The sequence below is a fragment of the Macaca nemestrina genome, chromosome X (assembly GCF_043159975.1).
Source record: "Macaca nemestrina isolate mMacNem1 chromosome X, mMacNem.hap1, whole genome shotgun sequence".
NCBI lineage: Eukaryota > Metazoa > Chordata > Mammalia > Primates > Cercopithecidae > Macaca > Macaca nemestrina.
Window position 1 is genome coordinate 25222482 of NC_092145.1, and position 24703 is coordinate 25247184.

The following is a 24703-nucleotide window of genomic DNA, read 5'->3' on the forward strand; positions in this document are numbered from 1 at the left end:
TTTCCTCCTTCTCACCGCCAGACCCCTGCTAACATTTTCTTCTCTTGGAAAAGGACCCATCATGTTTTATTTTCCAAGTCCTAGGAGGGAGAGGCAGACATGGCTGACATTTTTTGTGACCTGGGACAACTGAGCCTTTGCTATGATCCTACAAGGGCAGCCAAGGTCCACATCCAAGTCTGGGGCCAATCCTGGGTGGTCATAATTGACCAGAATTATGAGAAGTCAAGCCCAGGAAGAGCAGAGGACAGAGATTACTGGGTACAATGCCACAGTGGTTTCATCCTTTGAGGGTTTCTAGGTATTTCTGTTGTTCACTATCCATCAAAGGGCAGGAGCATACGGTAAGTATTTCACTTTTGCCCGGGCAGTTCATCACCCTCTTTCAATGCAAAAGCATTCTCGCCAATGCATAGTCTTCAAATAACGACATTTCAGGTACAAAGTATATATCATTTTGTAATCCAGCGCTCAGTGATATCATTTTGAATATAAATGCTTGTCTACTCACCCCCCTGGAATGAGGGGCTCCTGCCTTGCACACCCCCATCTGCCACCAGCATGGGGTTGAAATATATGACTTATTGTGCATATAGATTGCAATTTGCAGGTTACTATGCAGCTTTCTGACTTGCACCTCACAGCAGAGGGATAGCAGGTACTGGAAGTAACATTTATTAAGTAGCGGCTATGTACTAGACATTCTGCTGAGAGTGTGTTTTTCTCACATCTGCCCTGCAGAGCGTCATCTCTATTTTATTAATGAGAAACCACAGTCACGAAAGGGAAATAGCCTACCATACTGTGCTTCCTCCATGAGTCTTATGTCCTATTTTATAGAAGAGAAAATGGAGGGAAATGACCTGCTTGAGGTTGCACAGCCAAAAAACAGCTGCGCTGGGCTCAAACCTCACAGGGCTTGTGACTTTCATCCCGTACAATTTCTTTCCGCCAGCCCGGGGCTACATCCAGTTGCCACTGTGTCCCAGAATTGGGCAGTGACCAAGGACAGTCTGCAGAGTACAGTGGCAAGTAAAAAATATCCCGTGTAGGTTTCCAACCACATGCCCAACCAAGTAGTAAAAGCACATTCTTCTGTACCTTTAGTTGAACAGGAACACCTCCTCCCAACCGCTACATTCTGTCCAATACAGGAACTCACTGCACAGCAGTAGTCAATTCAAATAACTTATTTTTGCTCTGACAAGGCAAAAGCAAACCGTAGAGGATTCAACAGCTTGACACAGATACCCTGATGCTGCTTCCTTTTGGAGGGAGAAATGCACAAATGGCCAAACTTGTGCTAAGATGCTCAAAATAGTAAGAAGGTCCACAAAGGAGAACTTACTAAAAATTACAATGATGCCTATTTAAGAAAACTCACAATAAAAAGAGGACTTTTGGACCAGCACATATCCATTACAGCTTATGATGTATTTTTTTTACAAATACAGTTTTATTGGGAATCTAAATCAGTTCACAGTGTGAAGTGTCATTCCCTAGCACTTAGCATGCACCATGGCCCATTTACTTTGGCCATAAACACCCCAGGAACATGTCTCCCTTCACAGTGACCAAATGAACCTCACTAGTCTGCCCACAAGCTGATCAAAGCAGCATCAGGGTATCCGTGTTAAGCTGTTGAATCCTCCAGGGTTTGCTTTTGGAAAGAGAAGTGGTCTCACCAAGCTGGCTTCATTTGAACTCTCCTACTTCCCACACACTATGAACACCACATCTACTGCCCAGTTTCTCTTTTCAGCAGTTTTGCTTTGAAAAAAGTATGAATTGGTAGCCAAAGGTTCACTGTACTCCTCAGAATGAGCTTCCTGTGTGCTATGATCCTAGGATACCATCCATCTGCCAATCTTGAGCAACATGCAGAATCTAATAGTGACTGTGATTACAACTTGGAGGCAAGGTCTCAAAGTGTCTTCCGGGACTGTTTGCATCAGGATCACTCAGGGTGCTTATTAATGATGCAGAATCATGGCCCCTCCGCAGACCTGCCTAGTCAGCACCTCCACGAAATGGAGTCCAGGCATCCACATTTTTAGCAACATCACCAAATTTCAAAACCAAAGCTTCATTTTTCTCCTCCTATGAGACCTCCAGGATATGGCCTTGCAGCACACACCTCAATACTATAACTAAAAATCTTTGTCTTGCTTTTTCAGACTACCATCTCTCCCTTCAAGTCCTTGTCTTTATCCCTGCAAATGTTAGCTTTTTCCTTATTAATTTCTAGGTCACTCTTATTAGTTTTTAAAACTGCCAGCATATTCTAGTACTGCACTATTAATTTGAAAGCTAAAGTTTTCCCCCTTTGTTTAGGGGTAAATTTGCTCTCTGCTACCTTAGTTTAAGCCCTAGATTCTTGAGGTTCCCAAGGTTATATTGCTGGGGAAGATAAAAACTAGGTAACCACAAGAGTTATAAGAGAATTTAATCTTTTACTGGAAATAAGAAAGTCTGTGTTTTATGCCCGTTTCTTTTCATGTGCTATCACATCCTGTCATGATGCATCAGCAACGTAGATAAATGTTCATTTCTGCCCTTACAGGTACAATAATCATTTTGTTACCATGAACTAGGATATGCTTTAAAGGCCCTATGCACAAAATAAGTGGTGCAGAAAAAATGAGTCCAAATGGAGACTCTTATTGTCCACACGAGCCCTTTATAGCTCACATGACAAACAGATCTGTTGGGGCCAGTCAACTGAAAGTTTACCCAAAGTGGGTGAGAACTGATGGCGTTTTAAAATGCTCTGCTGCTTTCACCTGGACATTCTGAAATGAACCTGGCACTTGAATTGAAATTTAGCTTTTCATGTGAAATTAGCTTGTTAAGTTTTTTTTTCACACAGTTATCTGCTAGGACAAGGGAGGCAGGCTCTGCAAAGCTGGCTCAAGAAGCATCAGGATTCAGGGAGTGCAGAGCTGGTCCTAGTGCCAACTTAGCTACTTTTTACCCATATAACCCTTAGATGAGGTGTTCGACCTCACTGACCTCTCCTGCTTCCTCCCCAGAGAGGTAAAAAGGAACAAATAAAGATTCTTTGTGAAAGTGCTTTAAAAACTGTAAGTTATTTGGCTGGGCACGGTGGCTCACGCCTGTAATCCCAGCACTTCGGGAGATCAAGCTGGGTAGATCACTTTAGGTCAGGCGTTCAAGACTAGCCTGGCCAACATGGGGAAACCCTGTCTCTACTAAAAAAAAATACAAAAATTAGCTGGCATGGTGGCACAGGCCTGTAGTCCTGTCTACTCAGGAGGTTGAGGCAGGAGAATTGCTTGAACCCAGGAGGCGGAGGTTGCAGTGAGCTACCGTGCCACTGCACTCCAGCCTGGGCGACAGAGAGAGACTTTGTCTCGTAAATAAATGAATAAATAAATATTTAAAAACTATAAGTTATTCTAGAAATGCTTCTTTCTGAGTCCTAAACTATCAATCCCCTAACATGACAGCCTCAATTAGAAAGTCAAAGAAATGTCCATACCCCTTTTGGTGCATTTATAGATGCTAAGCCCAGTACTTTCAAACAGAGCTCTGAAATTACGAAAGAAGGTATCATTTTTCTTTGCTCTGTCAAGGGTGTTTTCAAGATTTAATACCAATTTTCCCAAATCTTCCTCAATCCTATCCCCATTCCTGCCACCTCACCACGACAGAAGCTGAAGTGCTACACCTGACATCAATAAGCGTGCTGACCTTCCTCTAAAAATATATGGTTTTTGAAGCATGACATGGTGTCCTACATGCTGATTCTTCTAAATACTGAAAACAAGAGCGAAGTATGGAAGACAGCTAGAGAAAAAGAGAGTTTGATAAATGCTTTTGCTATGCATTCTGGCATGAGAAGAGGAACCCAGGCAGTGTGGGATTTAAGCTCTTCTCTTGAGGTCCCTGTAGCCTTCTTAGGAAGATAAGACTAACTGGCAAGCAAAATTGTGACACCAATAAGACAGTGTGTCAAGTATTTTGGGTGCTCTAGGGCTGCAGTCCCCAACCTTTTTGGCACCAGGGACTGGTTTCATGGAAGACAATTTTTCCACAAATGGGGTTGGGGTAGGGTGGGGATGGTTTCTAGGATGAAACTGTTCCACTTCAGATCATCAGGCACTAGATTCTCATAAAGAGCATGCAACCTAGATCCCTCATGTGCACAGTTCACAATAGGGTTTGAGCCCCCTATGAGAATCTAATGCCGCAGCTGATCTCACAGGAGGCAGAGCTCAGGTGGTAATGCTTGCTTGCCCCGCTGCTCATGTCCTGCTGCGTGGCCCGGTTCCTAACAGGCCACAGACCAGTGGAGTTGGGGACACCTGCTCTAGGGGGTTCCAAGAATGGAGTCATTGCTGTGAGCTGGAGTGATCAGGAGATGTTTCCTGGGAGAACTAGAATTGAGCCAACCCTCAAAGGACAAGTAGGGTTTAGAGGGGCATAGAAGGATCCAGAGAGGTTTTCACAATGGATCACATAGCTACATACAATCCCATCATGTGTAAATGGTCCAATTCAGTGCTGTTTGATGGAATGTTCTATGATAATGGGATTGGACTATATATGCATAGTTGAGTACAGTCGTCACAAGCAACGTGTGGCTATTGAGTCACTAGTGTGATTAAGGAACTGGATTTTTCATTTTAATTTATTTCAATTTAAATAGCCATATGTGCCTAGGGACTCCCTTATTGGACAGTGCAGGTCTAGTTAGTACATGGCCTCGTGGGTACAAGCCAATTCAGGTGAGCTTTAGGGGTTCCCTAATAGTTCATTTCCAAGATATATCCCTGAACATCTAGGGCAGTGCAAAGATATGACTTTTCTCAGAGGGGCTTTCCAGCCTCCAGGAATCCTCTTGACCCCTTCGAGACACCTGAACCACTGATATGGCTAGTGGAGAGCTCATGCTTTTCGGTCATACCTGTTGCCCTGCACTTGGCAAAATCTAATTGATGGAGAAAGGATAGGCCTCAATTAGAACACCAAAGTCAAGTAATCACAAAGAGTAAATCAAAACCTGCACCAGCTGGTGGACGTGGTGGCTCATGCCTGTAATCCCAGCACTTTGGGAGGCCGAGGCCGGTGGATCACCTGAGGTCAGGAGTTCAAGACCAGACTGACCAACATGGTCAAATCCCATCTCCACTAAAAATACAAAATTAGCCGGGTGTGGTGGCTCATGCCTGTAATCCCAGCTACTTGGGAGGCTGAGCCGGGAGAATCACTTGAACCCAGGAGGTGGAGGTTGCAGTGAGCAGAGATCGCGCCACTGCACTCCAGCCTAGGCAACAAGAGCAAAACTTCGTCTCAAAATAAAAAATTTAAAAAAAAACAAAGAAAAAGAAAAAATGAAAAAATAGAATATAGTAAAAATGCACAGACAGCTTCACCTGCCATGAAAGAAAATGTAAATTAGGATAAACTGAAGGTATCACAATATACCTTTCTGAGAAGCAAAAAGTAATAAAATGATCAAATCCAGGAATGTACGGAAAGAATTACACTTGAACTCTACAGTGATGGTGGTTCTAAAAATTTGATCTTTCTGAAAAGTAATCTGACAGCAAGTAAGACAAGGTGAGGTTCTACCTGTACTTTTGGACCTGGTAACTCTACTTTAGAGAATATAGTCCAAGGAAACCTTAAAGGAAAGGGAAAATTTTTAAGGGGGTCAATATTAAAATGTTCATAGCAGTGCTATTAATTGTAAAGAAAAAGTAAAACAATCCAAGTGGGAGACAGGTGTGGTGTATCAGCAGAAAAGAATACTACGTAGCAACTGAAAATCACAAAGATAGTGATAATATGAACACATAGAAATGCATGTATAAGTGAAAACAGCACACAAAGTAAGATGTGCACTCTGATAACAATTACACAGTATAGTTTATCATTTAACAATCATATGGTATCCTAATGAAAACCTAATAAACTTAGGTATTTAAGTTAATAATCATGAAAGATTTTGCTGTTGGGATTAGCTGCTTGTAAATAAATGCCTTCCCCTCAAAGAAACATTATAATAATCACCAATATCATTTCTTAAACAAATCCTAATCCCAACCTAAGGTGAATGGAATGACATCAAATGCCTCAGGTTCACATGAGGCATGTAAGGCATGAGAAAAAACCCAGAGGAAAAGAAGTCATTATACGAAAAAGATACTTGCACACGTATATTTATAGCAGCACAATTTGCAATTGCAAAAATATGGAACCAGCCCAAATGCCCATCAACCAACGAGTGGATAAACTGTGAGATACATATATATGTGTGTGTGTGTGTGTGTGTGTGTGTGTGTGATGGAATACTACTCAGCCATAAAAATGAACGAATTAATGGCATTTGCAGCAGCCTGGATGGAACTGGAGACTATTATTCTAAGTGAAGTAACTCAGGAATGGAAAACCAAACATCCTAAGTTCTCACTTGTAAGTGGGAGCTAAGCTATGAGGATGCAAAGGCATAAGAATGATACAATGGACTTGGGGGACTCAGGAGAAAGGGTGGGAGGGGGGATGTGGGATAAAAGACTACAAATTGGGTTCAGTGTGTACTGCTCAGGTGATGGATGCACCAAAATCTCACAAATCACCACTAAAGAACTTACTCATGTAACCAAATACCACCTGTTTCCCCAAAATCTATGGAAATAAATTTTTTTTAAAAAAAGAAAACATTCATTCAGGCTTCTTTGAACGGCTTCTTTAAAGAGGCTAGGTCATCTTCAGTCATCCCCAAAGTAATCTTAAATTCTAAGCCAACAAGAAGGAACCAAATTTTTGACTGATGTTCACTTTGGAGAGCAAATTGTTTTGAGATTAAATATACAATTACAATGGCTATACATCTGTATGACAAGCATATAGTTTAGAGTAACACAATTCACATGTGTCCTATGGTTTTGCCACTTTATAGCACCTGGCACATAGCTTCAGTATTTTGAATGATCCATCTAGGGACCAATGTATCTTTGATGAGCTACCATTGATCATCCTTTAGTTATAGAATATCAAATGCTTATCACAAATGTAATTGTTCATTATTTCCTGTTGAAAAATATGACCTGCTCTTATCATCTATTTTGTGATGCTGTTTCCAGTAACGCTTGCAAAAATCAGGGGCCACTTATTAAGGAAGAAGTCTAGGTTAAATCATTCATAGTGCAAATAGTCACTCCTCAAATCATATCTTCTAAGTTTACATTTTCAGATAAAGGACACCAGGAAACGTTTGACTTTATTCTTTGGTCATAACAGCACCGTGGGGAGCACTTTCCACTTCACTAGAATACCCATTTAGATGATGACCACGTTACTTCTTTCAAAGAGCTTCAAAACATGTTTACAGAATGAATGGCCTGTACCAGATAAGGATTATTTCCAACTTAGGATTCATGAGTCCATAAACTACCAAGACAGGTACTTACTAGGTACATGCCTCAATACGTTAGAGGAAGCAAAAAACAAAAACAAAAACAAACAAACAAAAAAAGACAGACTGACAGATTCAGGTGTTAATTAGGCCACATCAAAAAAAATATTGATATGCTAAGAACTAAAAGGCATTCTTCATGAGCACTTCACTCAATGTGGCTGTTTAGGTTTGAGGTCACTAGCAATTTGTCCACTAATGAATTCCAACTGTGCTCTATGAAGTCAACTCATGAAAGGAACAAGTCAACATTCACTGTTCCCAAAGTTTAACTAAAGTCAATGACTAGTGAGTTGTTTCAGGCTGGGCCTAGTGCAAGATGTATCTGTGCCCCTCAGACCTCTGACTGCAGGGAGCGTAGCTGACCACTGAGCTCTGAAATTCAACACTACTGCAACTGAAATCCAACGTGGCTGAAACCCACCATCCATCACTGCATTTTCACCAAAACCAAACTTTCTACAGGCATCTCTCGGTGTGGCAGAGACACTAAGGCAGACCATTTCTACGAAGCAAAGGACTCCCCTAACACGTGACTTTGGGTCAGGGATACCATCAAGGAAGAGCTCCCACCTCATAGAGAATGACCAGGAGAAAACCTGCCATTTCTTCATCATAGGTGTAGAACATAGACAGTGAAATTTAATGGGCTCAAACAAAACAGTTTATTACAACACAGCAAGCAACATAAGCATCAGTGTGTTTTTTCCAGTTCGCCTGCCCCCAAGTGCCACAGGACAATGCAACAGGTTCAGATGGACGCTACGCATACAGGCAGTTGAATTGCAACCGAGGAACCTAGGATCAAGGGGTTCAGGACTTTTTGGGTTATAAGCAAAGTAGCCAATGTCCCTCCCCTGGGAAGTGAGCAGTTAAATAGTAGTCACACTGTGGTCACCTTGCCCTACTTGGTTGCCTGTGTGACTGTTTTGCTGAAAGTTTTACTTTCATCATTTTGGGTTTGAGGATTCACGAGCAAAAGAAACTGCAATATTACACTCAAATGCAGTTAAAAGTTTAATGACCAACATAACAAAAGAGTATAATAGTTAACTTAGCAAAAGCTAAAGTAGGAGAAAAGGGAAAAGGAAAAGGAAAAGATGTTTTGTTTTTGGTTTTTTGGTTTTTTTTCAACAAACTGGGGAGAATACCTACACCCAGATCAAGCAGTGCTGGGAAGTCCTGGATACAGCCATCTGGAGTCCCAGTTGGAACAGGTCCCCGGAAGTGTGTCCACTCCATGAGTGAGGCTTCAGAGAGCAATTGGAGAGTCCTGGCTTATATTACCAGAGTGAACCACAAGGTCTGAAGGACAGCCACGGGGGCTTTACCTTCAGGAAGTTCTAGAGATGGATAATGGAACATGGTGTCCCTAGGAGCAATAGTCAACAAGGGTGTTGCTCACTATCTACAAGCTGAAGAGGAGTGGAGGAGCAGGAGGCTACGGGAGCTTCCCCCAGTAAAAAGTCCTACTTCCTTGCTTAGCTGCCATACTTCAGCCGGTTTTCAGGTCTGGAAAGAGGTGGCTGGATCCCTGGGAAGGACAATGGTGAGTATGCAATGATTCACCCAGTACTTCCCCAAAGGGACCTACAGCCACTTACTTGGAGATATGTACACTGGGGAAAGAATACTCAAACATTCGGCGGAACACTGGACCCAAGATCTAAGTTGACTGATACCTAGAGACAGGAAGCATCATCACGGCCCTGGTTAGACTGGGGGCTTATGGAGGCCAAGTGATAACTGAAGTGCTGGCCAAAACAGGATTCACAGCGGGCCTGCTGCTGACCCAGTCAGTGATCATTTCCTAGCCCTAAGTGTGTAACTGGAATTGACCTGGCAGTGGGAGTAATGCCCCCATGGCTCCTTGGTCTGTTGGAGTGAGAGCTGTCATAGTGAAGAAGGCCATGTGGAAACCTCTGAAGCTCCTCCCCCGAAACCCCTCCACAGACAGGATAGTAAACTGTGATGGTTAGTGTTGTGTGTCAGCTCGGCTTAGGCTACAGTACCCAGTTGCTTGATCAAACACTACTCGGTGTTGCTGTGAAGGTACAGTAATCCCCCCGTCTGTGGTTTCAATTACCTGTGGTTAACCATTGTTGGAAAATATTACATACGTGAGATATTTTGAGAGACACTCCATTCGCATAACTTTTATTACAGTATATCGTTATAACTGTTTTACTGTTATTGTTGTTAATCTTATTGTACCTAATTTATAATTTAAACTTTATCATAAGTATGTATGTATAGAAAAAACATAGTATATTTAGGGTTCAGCATTAGCCAGTTTCAGGCATCCACTGGGGGTCTTGGAACGTATCCCGTTGGTAAGGGGGGAGTAGTGGATTGTGTAGATGTGGTTAACATCTATGATCAGTTAAGTAATGATTACCCTCGATAATGTGGGTGGGCCTCAACCAATCAGTTGAAAGCCTTAAGAGGAAAACAGATTTCCCTGAAGAAATCCCACCGGTGTCAGCTCTTGTTTCATGAATTGTAGGCTTGCCTAACCAGCTCCCATAATTGTGTGATCCAATTCCTTGCCACATATAAAAACAAGCCGATGAAATGACTTAACGCAGTTCATGGGCCTTTGTCACTGGCTACCACAGCACTGGCATAATGGGTGCATGAGCACAGCAGCCACGATGGCTGAGATGGAGGCCAAGAGGCAATAGCATGAACAGCTTACAACGACTGATGTAGCAGGGCTCCTGACAGGTGACTCTGGCTCAACTCACTTTGGTCTAGCTGAAATCGTCTTAGAACTGCACAAGACTTTTCCTACCTACCCTTCCTTCCTATTTCTTCTCCAGAGGTTAGATCTATATCATAGTCTGACAGCTTTCCCAGACTCCTCGACCCTCCCCCATGACATCCCCCACAAACTCTCCCAAACTCTCCTGCATGTCTAACCAAGGGTCCAAATTAACACACAGGGAAGTCCAACTTAGTGCACTCACTATTAAAGCTCTGGTCTTTCACTTTGCAGGGTCAGAAATCTGACCTTTAATAATTTACCAGGGAGTATTTATTAAAGGTCCTGTGACCTAGTACCTACCAAACTTGTTAAGAGACTGATAGATAAAGCAGAAAGCTAAAAGTCAAAATAAGAAGGAAGTGCCAGGCAGACCAGAAAGACAGACAATGAAGCTGACAAAGGGTTCCCATACCAGCAACAGTGGCTACTTGAAAAAAGGACAAAGGCTAAAAGGTAGCCTGGTATGTCTGGAACACAAAAAGGAAGCTGACTAGTCAAAAATTAGAAACAACCCACATGTCCACCCACTGAGGAGTACATAAACAAAATGTGCTCTATCAATACAATGAGATATGATACAGCCATAAAAAGGAATGAAGTACTGATACATGTTACAACGTGGAGGACCTCAAAAACACTACATTAGACCGGGTGCAGTGGCACACACCTGTAATCCCAGAACTTTGGGAGGCCAAGGCAGGTGATCACTTGAGGTCAGGAACTCAAGACCAGCCTGGCCAACATGGTGAAACCCCATCTCTACTAAAATACAAAAATAAGCAAGGTGTGGTGGTGCACGCCTGTAATCCCAGTTACTTGGGAGGTTGAGGCAGGAGAATGGCTTGAACCCAGGAGGCAAAGGTTGCAGCGAGCCGAGATTGCACCAATGCACTCCAGTCTGGGCGAGAGTGAGACTCCATCTCGAATTTAAAAAAATAAAAAATAAAAAATAAAAAAATAAAAAACCACTACACTAAATGAAAGAAGCCAGACACAAAAGGCCATTATTGTATAATTCCATTTTTATGAAAGATCCAGAATAGGCAAACTCATAAACAGGAAGTCGATTGGTGGTTGCTAGTGACAGGGAGGAGGGAGGAAATGCGGAGTTGTTTAATGGGTACAGGGTTTCATTTTGGGATGATAAAAAATGTTTTGGAACTAGTCAGAGGCAATGGTTACACAACACTGTGGATGTTCAGTACCAAATACCACTGAATCGTTCCCTTTAAAATCGTTAACTTTATGTTATGTGAATTTCACCTCAATACAAATAATCAATACATTGCAAGGAAAAAATGTGGAAAGAGGCATATCAAACAAAAAAGTTTTAATGAAAAAGACAAGACGTTAAAAATTTCTGTAAACAGGAGGGTTTGGGCATGGAGCTGGCTGATTTTAAAAATTCTATCCCATTCGTTCACATCAAACTGTCCAAACCTAGTAACTGGAAATGTCCCAAGATGCTGGGCTGTAAACATCTAACACGAAGACTAGAATTCTAGAATTATCTGGTATTTTCCCTTTCCTAAAAATTCCATCTTCAACTGAGGTCTATGGGTTCAAGAGCCATATTTATGAACCAAAATTCAGGATACATACTCTGGTCCAGGGACAATGGATGGTGCGAAGAATATCCAGGATATCTAGCTGTTGAAACTGCAGCCCTCCCAATGACTCTAATACTCAAGGGATTAAAAGAATCCAGCCCCAGAAGTTTTAGATACAAAAATAGTAACAACCCAACTGAATTTGACTGCATTTAAAAAACATAATTATTTCCAAATCTACTGAGCAGCTGAACAGTCCTCAGTGACGCCTACGGTCACTGGGATTCGAAGATTCCCGCTCCCGGGAGCGCCGGGCCCTTTTATGCCTATGGGATTTATCTCGGCTCCTACTTCTACTTCTATGACTACGCCCTTCGGAACGCCCATTGTACCAGCTAGAATGTGTGTCTGAGCTCCGCCCTCTGTCCCTAATCCTGGTCTTTTCTTCTCTTGCCTCCCTCCTGCTTGAGGACTTGTGCTCGTGCTTGGGTTTCTCCTTCTTCAGGTCCCTCTCTAGGTCCTCTGCTCCACCAGAGTAGGCAGTCCTGGATTTGGGGAGCTTCTGCCCCTCCCTGGGCTCTGCCTTCTGAGCTCTCTCTGAGTTCTTGCTGCTGTGCTTCTTAGGGCCAGGGTCATCCTTTTCCTTTATTGTCTTGCATCTGGGTGATGAAGAGGATGGTTGCTCTGCCTGTACCTCTCGGTCGGCTTTCTCTTTTTCTTTCTTTTTTTTCTTTTTTTCCTTTTTGTCTGGAGGATAAAGGAAAGCAGCAGCAAATAAGAAAAGGTAAAAAAATAAAGAACTCCCTTAAAAAAAACAAAAGCACCTTTCTTTGCTGAATACGTTACATCAAACACAGGTACTATAGTTCAAAAACATTCACGGCCGGGCGCGGTGGTTCACACCTGTAATCCCAGCACTATGGGAGGCCGAGACGGGTGGATCATGAGGTCAGGAGATCGAGACCATCCTGGCTAACACGGTGAAACCCCATCTCTACTAAAAAAAAATACAAAAAAATTAGCCAGGTGTGGTGGCGGGTGCCTCTAGTCCCAGCTGCTCAGGAGGCTGAGGCAGGAGAATGGCGTGATCCCGGGAGGTGGAGCTTGCAGTGAGCCGAGATCGCGCCACTACACTCCAGTCTGGGCGACAGAGCAAGACTCTGTCTCAAAAAAAAAAAAAAAAAAAAAAAATTCACATGCTAGGAGGTGAGGAATGTGCATAAAGAGAACAACCTTGGCAGCAGCATGAAGGGGCCACTGTCTAGGCCTCCAAGGAGAGTGCCTCGAGAAGCCAACTTGGATGTCTGTCACCCTTGATATGTCAAGTTGCTGTACAAGGTAATTCCCATCCTGAGTTACCTCTTCAAAGACCTTATCTCCAAATGCAGTGGCATTCTGAGGCACTGGGGGTTAGGATTTCACCATATTAACTTGGGGAGAGAGACAATTCTGCCCATAGCACCAGCCTTCCACTGATACTCCCCACTTTCCCAGTTAAACTATGCTTCTCCATACCTTCCCCTTTCACACTTGAGTTGATTCTCAACTATCAATGAATGCAAGGAAGAGCAGACATTAAGGCCATCCAGAATCTTCTCTTAGGTCTTAATGCTTTACCTTTTTTGTGCTTTTTTGTTGGTTTTTCATCTTCAGAGCTCTCAGACAAACTTGGTGAGGGGGTACGAGCCCCACAGCCCTTCTCCTGGAGCTGTCTGGTCACATCATCCATTTCTTCCGAGTCCTTAGGAGCCCGATAGTTAGACACATGATCCACTCGGATAGTTCTTCCTTTGATCTAAGCAAGACAGGCAACGCTTCAGTGAAGACGGCCCTCATACCAAACTGCCAACTATTTGAACACAAGCTACAGAGAACCATGATTTGAACTACATCCTTTACCTTCTTGCTAAATTCTGTCACTAAAGCAGACCTGCCCAACTGGTGTGTCATAGCATGTACACCTAAATATTAATTTATACTAATATTTAGTTAATATAATTTTATTATTATAAAATATATAGTGCAGCCTCTCAGTGCAGCCAGGTGAGGCCTGGGGCAATTGTACCAGCAGCCTCATCACTTTACTCCAGGGCACCATGCAAATATCTTCATGTTCTGTATGTGCCATAAAATGAAAAAGACTAGGAAATACTACCTCAGAGCACAAGCATCAGGGAAGACTGAGATTTAGATGCATAATGAATTACCCTTGATCTGTAACCTAAGTTTACAGTGAAACATACCCTAGGAAGGTCTGGCAACTAGAAGGAATTCTTGAAATCTGGCTTAATGCTACAACTGCTTTCTCGACCCAGTAATTAGGAGGCAAAGTCAGACCAACAGTTTGGAGGGAGAAAGGAATCGAGAAAAAGGCACTTGCTTTTTTCTTCAGCCTTCACACCTTGCTCTAGCCCCACCATACTGGAACAATAGGCTCACACTGATTCTTGCACTACGAATCACAACTCTCCAGGTGAACAACAACAAAAAATTAACCCCTCTGGTCGGACGCAGTGGCTCACACCTGTAATCCCAGCACTCTGGGAGGTCGAGACGGGTGGATCACTTGAGGTCAGGAGTACGAGACCAGCCTGGCCAATATGGCAAAAATTTGCCGGGTGTGGTGGTGCACACCTATAATCCCAGCTACTCAGGAGGCTGAGACAGGAGAATCACTGGAACCCAGGTGACAGAGGTTGCAGTGATCCAAGGCCACGCCACTGCACTCCAACCAGGACAACAGAGTGAGACCCTGTCCCCCTCCCCCCGCCCCCCAAAAAATTAACACCTCACTTAAAATAAAAACATTCTATTTTTAGGCAGATACAGACTTACTCTCTAGGCAAAGCCATTCAAAATTTAAAGTTTGGCTTTTATTGTTCCAATACAAGAGCAGATTTTTATTTTTACCTTGAAGCCTGAGCGGCTTCTGTTATGTATCCTCTTCTCCATTTTGAAACACTTTGGAAAACCTTCCTCTTACAATGACGCCCTCTGACTGCTGGCTTCCTTAAATATCAAGCCTAGAACCTTGTTCCACTCTGTTCTATAATCTCCAGCTATCCCATACTCGTGAATCAGTGACAAACTCTCCAACTCAAGCCTCCCCACACCAACTCTGTGACACTGTTCATTTCAACTGCAGCTTTTTTCCTAAATGAGTGCAGCAACCACATGGAGCATCAATACGCCTGACTTGCCCTATCTCCTTCTAAGAACTCAGTGCCTCACTTACGACAGTGGAAATAAGAGGGATCTGGGGGGAGAAAATTTCAGGATGAAATTACTTTTGTAGAATCTGTCATCGGATTTTAACTAGAGAATTTCTAGAGCCCAATATGCTAGGTCACTGGAGATACATGACAGGCATACATGGGTATGTCCTAGATTATGAGGCCATGTTGAAGCCCAAAACTCCCAACACAGGACAATATGGAAGAGCAATGTTTGCTAGTCTCTTCATCCTCCAGTGCACCAGAAATGATAGTAGACAGTAAAAAAAGAAAGGTGAAAAACAGAGGCCTGGATGAGAGGCAGGCCTGGTGCCTATGCTCCTGGGGAGATGGTTTGTTTACAGATGGGGAAAAGAAGCAAGTACTGCAGGGCCACGAGCCAACAGAATTATTTCCTGGAATCTCTTCTTGACCAGCGTCTCCACATCTCTGCAGCCCCCGCAACAAACCAAGCTGACAAGTGCTGCCCTTGTGTCTGTGGGAATCAGGTAGAAAAAGAAACACCTATACATGGGAAAAAAGTCCAATCAATCTGCTTAATAAGCACACTCACCTTGATCCCATTAAAATTGTCGACGGCCAGAATTGTGCTCCTCTGGTCTTCATAGCAGAGGAAACAGAACCCTTTGGATTTCCCAGTTTTCTTGTCCCGCACGAGATTAATGTTAACAATCTCGCCATATCTATTTATTTTATAAAAGAGTAAGACATTATTGACTTAAAAGGCAAAAACATGCAGATAAGGTAATAAAACAAAATTCAAATAACATAGTGTGTACAAGAGATACATCTAGAACAGGATGACACAGAAAGGTTGCAAAGAAAAAGTCAGACAAGTACAGGAACACCCAATTAAAAGTGGGTGGCAATATCCAGAGCAAAAACTAATTCAAGGCCAAAATAAAAATATCACATGAGACTAAGATTATTTTACACTGAAAAAGGCCTAAATACACAATAAAGGTATACATCAGGAAAACTCTGAGTCAATTAAGAAATCAAACATTTTAATTAAAAAAAGCTATTAGAAATGCAAAGAGAAACTAAGAGAGAAAGTTATGGGAGAATTTAACACATCACTTTGAAGTTTATCACGCATAAAGTGGACAGAAATAAAATAAAATCAGATGAATTAATACACATAATTATACTAACAAATATTAATGTAGGACTATTAGATACATAGATATCTTTGAATACTACAAGATGACATTTTCAAGAATCCATGAAGCATGTATTAAAATTGACTATGGATTAGGTCTCAATGTAAACCTCAATAATTATACCAAAAAAAAAAAACAGAACAGACCATGTTTCCAATTATAATGTTATAAAGCTGGAAATGATATTGTAAATAAAAAACACATTATCTAACTAGAACTTGAAAGCTACTCTCCTAACAACTGCATGAAAGAGAAAATGAAGCAAAAAAAAAAAAAAAAAAAAAAAAAAATCAATGGTAGACTATTTAGAAAATAGCAAAAATGAGAAAAATATATACCAAAACTTATGAAATGTGGCTAACGTCATACTCAGGAAAATTTGTAACATTAAAAGACTTTTATTGTGAAAACAAAGGATGAACATAAAGGAAGAAAGCAAACCTAATGAAAGCAGATGGGAGTTAATATAGATAAAAGCAGAAATTAGGCTAGGCATGGTGGCTCATGCCTGTAATCTTAGCATTTTGGGAGGCCAAGGTGGGAGGACTGTTTGAGGCCAGCAGTTCGAGACCAGCTGGGGCAACTGAACAATACCCTGTCTCTCAAACAAACAAACAAAAAGGCAGAATTAAATAGAAAAAAAAAAAAAAAACGCCAGGCATGGTGGCTCACACCTGTAATACCAGCACTTTGGGAGGCAGGAGGATTGCTTGAGGCCAGTAGTTCGAGACCAGCCTGCACAACAGAACAAGACCTTGTCTCTTAAAAAAGCAAACAAACAAAAAGGAAGAATTAAACAGAAAAAAAAAAAAAACAGGCACGGTGGCTCATGTGCATAATACCAGCACTTTGGGAGGCCGAGGCCATAGGATCACTTGATGCCAGGAGTTTGAGACCAGCCTGGACAATACAGCAAGACCCCTGTCTCTACAAAAAAAAAAAATTGTTTTAAATTAGCCAGGCATAGTGTACACCTGTAGTCCCAGCCATTCAGGAGGGTACATGGAGAGGATCACTTGAGCCCAGGAGTTAGAGGCTGCAGTGAGCTAGGATCATGCCACTGCACTCCAACCTGAGCAAGAGAGTGAGACCCTGTCTCAAAAAAAGAAAAAACGTTAGGAAAAAAAAGACTACCTTACTCCTTACAAAAAGATAAATTCCAGATAAGTTAGAGGTTTATAAATTTAAAAATAAAGTCATAAAAATAAAATAGGAATTGATAGATGTTACATGATCACATACACACACTTCAGCCCAATATCTAGCATCCTACTTAATGAGAAATACTAGAGCCAATTCAACTAAGTTTAGGAACTATTTAATACTAAATTGGAGGTATAGGCCAATGCAGTTAGATAAAACAGATACAATAAATGAAAAGAGGAAGTAACACTACCTTTTTGTAGATTACATATGACAGTTGCCCAAGAGCTCAAGGTTACAGTGAGCTATAGTCTTAACACTGCACTCCAGTGTGGGTGTCAGAGCAGGGCCCTGTCTCAGAACAATCAATTAAATTAAAATGCTAACAGCTGGGGGATCTGGGTGAAGGAGATACAGATATTCTTTATATCATTTTATAATGTTCCTGTATTAAGCCTGAAATTATTTCAAAACAAGAATTAAAACAAAAAAGAATACAGGCACTGGCTTGAAGGAACTCATGTTGACCCTCAAATAGGGAAAATTTGAGCATCAAGAAAGAATAATGATAAGTATAACATATCAAATTAAGAAAAAGTAAGTCCATAGTACAGGCTGAGCATCCCTAATCTGCAAATCCAAAATTCAAAATGCTCCAAAGTCTGAAACATTTTGAGCACCAACATGATGTCACAAATGGAAAATTCCATATCTGACACCTTTAATTTCTGATGGTTCAATGTACACGAACTTTCACACACAAAATTATTGAAAACATTGTATAAAATTACCCTCAGTCTATGTGTGCAAGTTGTATATGAAACATAAATGAATTCTGTGTTTAGATCTGGGTCCCAGCCCCAAGATAGCTCATTACGTTTATGCAAATTGGAAACACTTCTGGTCCTTTGGTCCCAAGCGTTTTGTTTTTCTTTTCTTTTCTTTTCTTTTTTTTTGGAGACAGAATCTCACTCTGTCGCCCAGGCTGGAGTGCAGTGGTGCTATCTTGGCTCACTGCAACCTCCACCTTCCCAATTCAAGTGATTCTCCTGCCTTGGCCTCCAGAGTAGCTGGGACTACAGGCACCCACCACCACACCTGGCTAATGTTTTGTATGTTAGTAGAGATGGGGTTTCACCACGTGGCCCAGGCTGGTCTCACTCCTGAGCTCAGGAAATCCACCTGCCTCGGCCTCCCAATGTGCTAGGATTACAGGCATGAGCCACCGCGCCCAGCCCCAAGCATTTTGGATAAGGGATATTCAACCTGTAATACAATACACAACAAAGTGCTAGAGCAAAGAGTTAATATCCTTCATACATGAAGGGCTCATGTAAAATCAACAAGAAAATAAGGAAAATACTTGTAGAAAAAAGTTGGCAAGGGTATGAATAGACAATTTACAAAGAAAAAGAATAATGGGCTGCAAATCTAGAAACAGATGTTCAACCTCACTGATGATGAAATAAAGGCAAAGCAAAGTAATAATGAGAAGCCCTTTGGCAAATATTTTTTAAAATCGCCACTGTTAATCAGGATTCAGAAAAATGGGCATTCTAGTGAGTGTGGAAATTGGTACAACCTTTTGGAGAGCAATTTGGCAATGTTTATAAAACATCTTTAAAATGCTAACATATTGATCCATATTCCTCTTTCACTAAAGAGACCATGAGGGATGCATACAAAAATGTATATACTATAATGCACACTGCAGTATAATTCATAATAGCAAACCACTGGAAATAACATCCAGCATTTTTTTAAAAATGATAAAGAGATATGCCAAAACATTAAGGTTTTCCTTAAGAGTGTGTTCTATTTTCTTCTTTATACTTTATTTTGCCAAATGTTCTATAATGACTATATATTACCTTCAAAATAAGAAACAAAGTAGATTTCTTTTTTTTTTCTTTTCTTTTTTTTGTTTTGTTTTTGAGATGGGGGAATCTTGCTTTGTCCCCCAGGCTGGAGTGCAATGGTGCAATCCTGGCTCACTGGAACCTCCACCTCCTGGATTCAAGCAATTCTCCTGCCTTAACTTCCCAAGTAGCTGGGATTACAGGCGCGCACCACCATGCCTGGCTAATTTTTGTATTTTTAGTAGAGATGGGGTTTCCCCATGTTGGCCATGCTGGTCTCAAACTCCTGACCTCAGGTGATCCGCCCACCTCAGCCTCCCAAAGTGCTAGGATTACAGGCGTGAGCCACCATGCCCAGCCAACAAAGCAGTTTTTTGAAAGGCACTGTTATCAGCGGCAATCTTCATGGAGAGCAACGTGTGTAACCAGAATAGAGAATAGAGAATTAGAATAAACAAACAAGCACACGTGCTAGCTGATCATCACTCAATGCAAGTAGAACTAAACAGCTCCAAGAGGGAAGGCTGAGTAGAAGTACCACAAAGGGGTAGAAATTATAGGCTGCACCTGCTGTGAACCTTGCACCATCCACAAGTTGAAGGAAGCAATCTTTGTCCCTGCCAGGGCCCTCCACTCGTGTGGGTTGCCCAGGTTCTCTATCACAGCCTTCTTCTCACGGGTATTGCCCAATTCCTTTCCCATGGCTTGCTGCCCCATAAGTGGCCCAACCACTCAGCCAGGGCCCTCTGTCCATGGATGGCCCTACCATCCTGCCATAGCAATCCCTCTGCCAGTGTATGCTACCTGTGTTTGCTTGGCCAGCCCCTTTTGCCATGGTCTGCTACCTGTACATGCTGTCCAACTTCTCTGAAACAGTACTATGCTCTGAAGGCCTACAAAACCCAAATGTAGTGGTCCTTTGCACCTGTGCCAAGATCCTCTGGCCCTGTAAACTAACTGTGCTGTTTACCTCTGGGGTTGCAGGCCAGCTGCCCAGCCCCTCTCCTACTAGCTGCTACTACCAGTATGAGCCACCAACACCCTCTCCCACCAAATACTGCTGCCAACACCTCAGCAGAATGAAGAATATACAGATCTCCTATTCATTCTTGTTCCTCGTCAGGCTGTGATTCTCAGCCTCCAGGTAGAGATTGGCTTTGCTCACTAACCTTACATTCATTGAGAATCAAAGAAAGCAAACTACAACCTTCTTTCTGTTTTTCATCCCAATTCCTCTGTGGTTTGCCCCAGTCGTATGATGCCACACAGGCAAGGACCAGAAGGGCCCTGTGACCATGGGTTACCCCTAGTTTGCAAGAGCCCAAGGAGGCGTACCAATATGGAACCTTCCTGAGGGTTCCAGTCTGTTCCAGTCTAGGCCCAGGCTGAACAAACCTCAGTGAAAAACAACAGAAATAGACTAGAATCCCCAAGATGGCCTCCCAAATTAACAAACCTCTTGGATCTCCCACAGGAGAACATTCTAGAACCATGTCCTGGGACTGATCTAGACTAGAGCAGAAGCTCCAGCCCTCCCCATGCAGGGACGCCATTCAGCCTAGAGTGAAAATAAGTGGTTTTTGTGATACCACAAAATGCATTACAGAAAAAAGTACTCTGTCGACTCAGGAGGCAGGAAATGAAAGGGGACTTACTGTGAGAACACACAGATGATGTCCCCTTCAGTCAGTTCATAAGGAAGCCCTCCTAGAAAAGAAAACCACATTTCAGTTCCACCAACATTTACCAAGTGTTTACTACGTACCATGCACTAGGCCAGGCACTAGGGGTGCAAACAGTAAGCAACAGGCCCTGCCCTTAAAGAAATCAAGTCTGGGCTGGGCACCATGGCTCACGCCTGTAATCCCAGCACTTTGGGAGGCCAAGGCGGGTGGATCACCTGAGGTCAGGAGTTCGAGACCAGCCTGGTCAACATGGCGAAACCCCGTCTCTACTAAAACTACAAAAAAAATTAGCCGGGCGAGGTGGCGGGCACCTGTAATCCCAGCTACTCAGGAGGCTTAAGCAGGAGACTCGCTTGAACCCAGGAGGCAGAGGTTGTAGTGAGCCGAGATCACGTCACTGCACTCCAGCCTGGACAACAAGAGTGAAACTCCAACTCAAAAAAAAAAAAAAAAGAAAGAAAGAAATCAAGTCTGATGCAATGACAGAAGTACATGTAAGGTGCCAGTAGAACAGGAAAAGGAGTGACTAATTTTGAGTGGAAGTCAGTGTCACCACTAACAAAAGTAAACTGATCACTCAGTCCTCCTGGCACCCAAAATCCTATGGGCAAAGCAGATAGTTTCCATCACAAACCTCTGCTTCCACAAACATGTTGAATTCATCTGCTCATTACCCACAAATTTACAGCTATGATACAAAATTAGTCTACATATGTCATGATTAACCCCACCTACACATAGACAAAGGTTATAAAGACACTGTTAAGCATTTCCTAGGGAATAATTTCCCTTCCAAATGTTTCTTTCCTCATCTGTAAGATGGGGATATTAGCAGGTAACTCGCAAGACTGTTATAAGAGTTAAATAAAACGATGCATATAAAGTGCTTAGCACAACGTTTTTACAATAACCTCTTTGAAGCATCAAACTTGTACAATTACTGGTTGTGATATAAAGTGAATACAGTAATGGTAGTGTGGCCATGGTCAGAAAGCAGGAGCTAGAGGAGCAAAGTGAATTCTGCAAGGGAAGGGGAATGGGGGAGGGCGGTGGTAGCAATATGGGGCTGTGGCTAAGACCATGAGTTCTAGAAAGCTATAGTTCTGCCTGTTGCGGTTATTAGCTATGTGACCTTAAGGAAGTCCCTTAACTTCTCTGCACCCCAATTTCCTCAGCTGTATAACGGGTCAGGGGGTGAGAGAGAAATAACAACAGTCCCTGAACCTTAGCACAGCAAATGGCAAACAGTAACTCTCATAAGCACTGATTTGGCAGGGAAGGAAAACTAAAAATGGGGCAGAAAAAAAAAAAAAAAAAAAAGATGGAACACGGATTCCCGGGCAGACAGCAGATGGATATAAAGGAGGGCAATGAATGTAAGCAGGAGTGAAGGGTGAAAATGCTGAAATAGTCGGACACCGAGCAGGAGAATCTTGGGAGCACTGCGGAACAAAGATGTGCACCTTACCCAGGAAGATCCAGGCGCTGTCCTTGTACTCGGAGTGCCAGGACACTTTATCGGCCACCCCAAGCTGGACCTCTCGTTCATTCAGCTCGTTGATCAGCTTCACCTTAGTTAAAGGACTTCACGGTGGCGGGGGGGAGGGGAGGCAGAAAAGCAGACAAGTAAATGCTAACCGGCCGAAGCTGAAGAAGAGCAAAACAAGGGGACGAGCTGTTCTAGTCCCCGCGCCTCTCCCGCCCCTCGACCCCGCAGACGCTCTACCACCCCAGCCCCGGTAGACCACCCTCAGCGGCCCGCTGCTCGTTCCTCAAAAGGAAGCTGACGCCTTACTTCATCTCCGCGGGCTCGCGCTCAGCATTCAGGAATCAGCGCCCGGGAAAGGCAGCGCCGCGCATGCGCGGCCCCGGCGCCGGTGGCTCGTCGAGTCGGTGACCTCGCGCCGGAAGAGCTGGGGCGTACCGGGGCGTGGCGCCTGCGCACTAGAAGCCTTCCGCGTTCTTTGCGGTTACCTCTTGTAGAAACGGTTTTTCTCTAATTTTTCGCTTTTTCTCCTCTGTGAAATGGGGTAAAGGCACGAGCCTGGGCTGTTGCGGGACCCCCAGCTCTTGAACGATATCGGAAACTGGTTAGATTAGCTATAAATATTTGCTGAATGAACGGAATAAGCAGCCTGATGTGGCGACTTTAGTCTCAGCCCTCGCTCCCAGTCCAGAGTCCCACTTGGACCTTCGCTCCTAGTCAGTTGCTCACGCACAGACCCATCAAAGCATCCCTGTCATGGCAGAAAAGTGAAGAAGATAGGTGAAAAGGTAAATCTTCTGTTGTTCTTATCCCAATACATAGGCAACAGACCAGTGTGCCTCTATAGGCTGAATTGAATACCTACAGATTTGCATGAGAGCCGCTGCACTTACTCTTTTCCATAGGCTTTCTCCTAGTTGAGCAGGAGACAGAAATTAATATTGTTAAATTAATAGCTAGCAAGTGAGCAGATGATGTACTGTATGATACTAGAGTATGTGCTAAGCAATTTACATGTATTGTCTCTCCACCCTCACAACAACCCAATGAAGCAGATAAAATTACAATTCCTGGCCGGGCGCAGCAGCTCATGCCTGTAATCCCAGCACTTTGGGAAGCTGAGGTAGGAGGATTGCTTGAACTCAGGAGTTTGAGACCAGCCTGGGCAACATAGCAGAACCTGTCTCTAAAATAAAGGAAAAAAGGGGGGGCCAGGTGTGGTGGCTCACACCTGTCATCCCAACACTTTGGGAGGCTAAGGCAGGTGGATCACCTGAGGTCAGGAGTTCAAGACCTACCCAGCCAACATGGTGAAACTCTGTCTCCTCTAAAAATACAAAAATTAGCTAGGCATGGTGGCACACGCCTGTAATCCCAGCTACTCGGGAGGCTGAGGCAGGAGAATCACTTGAACCTGGGAGGCAAAGGTTGCAGTGAGCTGAGATCGCACCACTGCACTCCAGCCTGGGCAGCAGAGCGAGACTCCTTGTTTTAAAAAAAAAAAAAGAGAAAGTAAAAGAAATTTCCACCCTCGTTTTGTAGAGGAAGAAATGAGGCTCAAATGAATAAATTAACTAGAAAGGTACTAGAGTACCTGCACCCAGTAGGTCAGGTTGATTCAATCAGTCCTTACTGAACATCTAGATTTGTCCTGTGCAGCTAAGGTCTGTAGACAGGAGTATCAGGGTGGGTCCTCTGCCCTCAAGGAGCTAATATTATAATTAAGGGGACAAGATATATTTGCCTGATAGATTTCAACCAGAAATATCTAGAAACCAGTGGAAGAGATGATTAACATATAATATGTGATTTAACCCATATTGACAGTTTGAATCCATTTTGCACATGTCCACATCAGTACCTGCTCTTGGACCATGATGTTCTAAAAGTAAAAGTCCAGAGCTGTGTGGCCTATCTCAGAGCAGCAGATATTAGGTCCTTCATAAAAACATTTTGATGACGATACCAACTGTACCCTCAAGTGGCCCACCATGTAACCAATGTCCTGCCAAAAAGGAGAACAGAGCCTGCCCACCAATGACAGTTTCTCCTCATTCATTCTATGTCTGTTCCCCCTTCCCCATTCCAACCTAGCTATTCATTAACTTTGTAAAATTATCTTGGCAATGAAAGCTAAACAGTGACAGATTGCATATGGGGTTTATCTGCTCCTAGGAATCTCAGGTTGCTTAGTTGTGGGTTGAAGTAGCCACTGCAGAGTGATAAACTAGCATGCAGCATTATCTTGCTGACTCTTTCAAATGGCTGTGAAATGAGAGAGTTAAGACTATACCTGGGGATAAGTCATCAGTGTTCCAAGAGAAGCTGGAGCAAAAGAGTAGAATAAGACCAATTTAGATTGGGAACATGAGA

General features: G+C 43.0%; 1 protein-coding gene across 1 annotated transcript; it reads right to left on the reverse strand.

Annotated features, from left to right (window-relative positions):
* Positions 1–11526: 11526 nt before the first annotated feature.
* On the reverse strand, positions 11527–22744 carry LOC105481446 (RNA binding motif protein X-linked 2). Its single transcript, XM_011741072.2, has 6 exons — positions 22640–22744; positions 22313–22428; positions 20815–20866; positions 15548–15677; positions 13379–13556; positions 11527–12508 (listed from the first exon to the last, which is right to left on the reverse strand). The coding sequence occupies exons 1-6, from the start codon at positions 22642–22644 to the stop codon at positions 12021–12023; spliced, it is 969 nt and encodes a 322-aa protein (XP_011739374.1). The 5' UTR covers positions 22645–22744; the 3' UTR covers positions 11527–12020.
* Positions 22745–24703: the final 1959 nt, after the last annotated feature.

Coding starts and splice junctions, on each gene's coding strand:
- LOC105481446 (XM_011741072.2), bottom strand. Junction 15,678..20,814: donor ATCATCTGTGTGTTCTCACA/GTAAGTCCCCTT, acceptor TAAAATAAATAG/ATATGGCGAGATTGTTAACA. Junction 13,557..15,547: donor ACAATTTTAATGGGATCAAG/GTGAGTGTGCTT, acceptor TGTCTTGCTTAG/ATCAAAGGAAGAACTATCCG.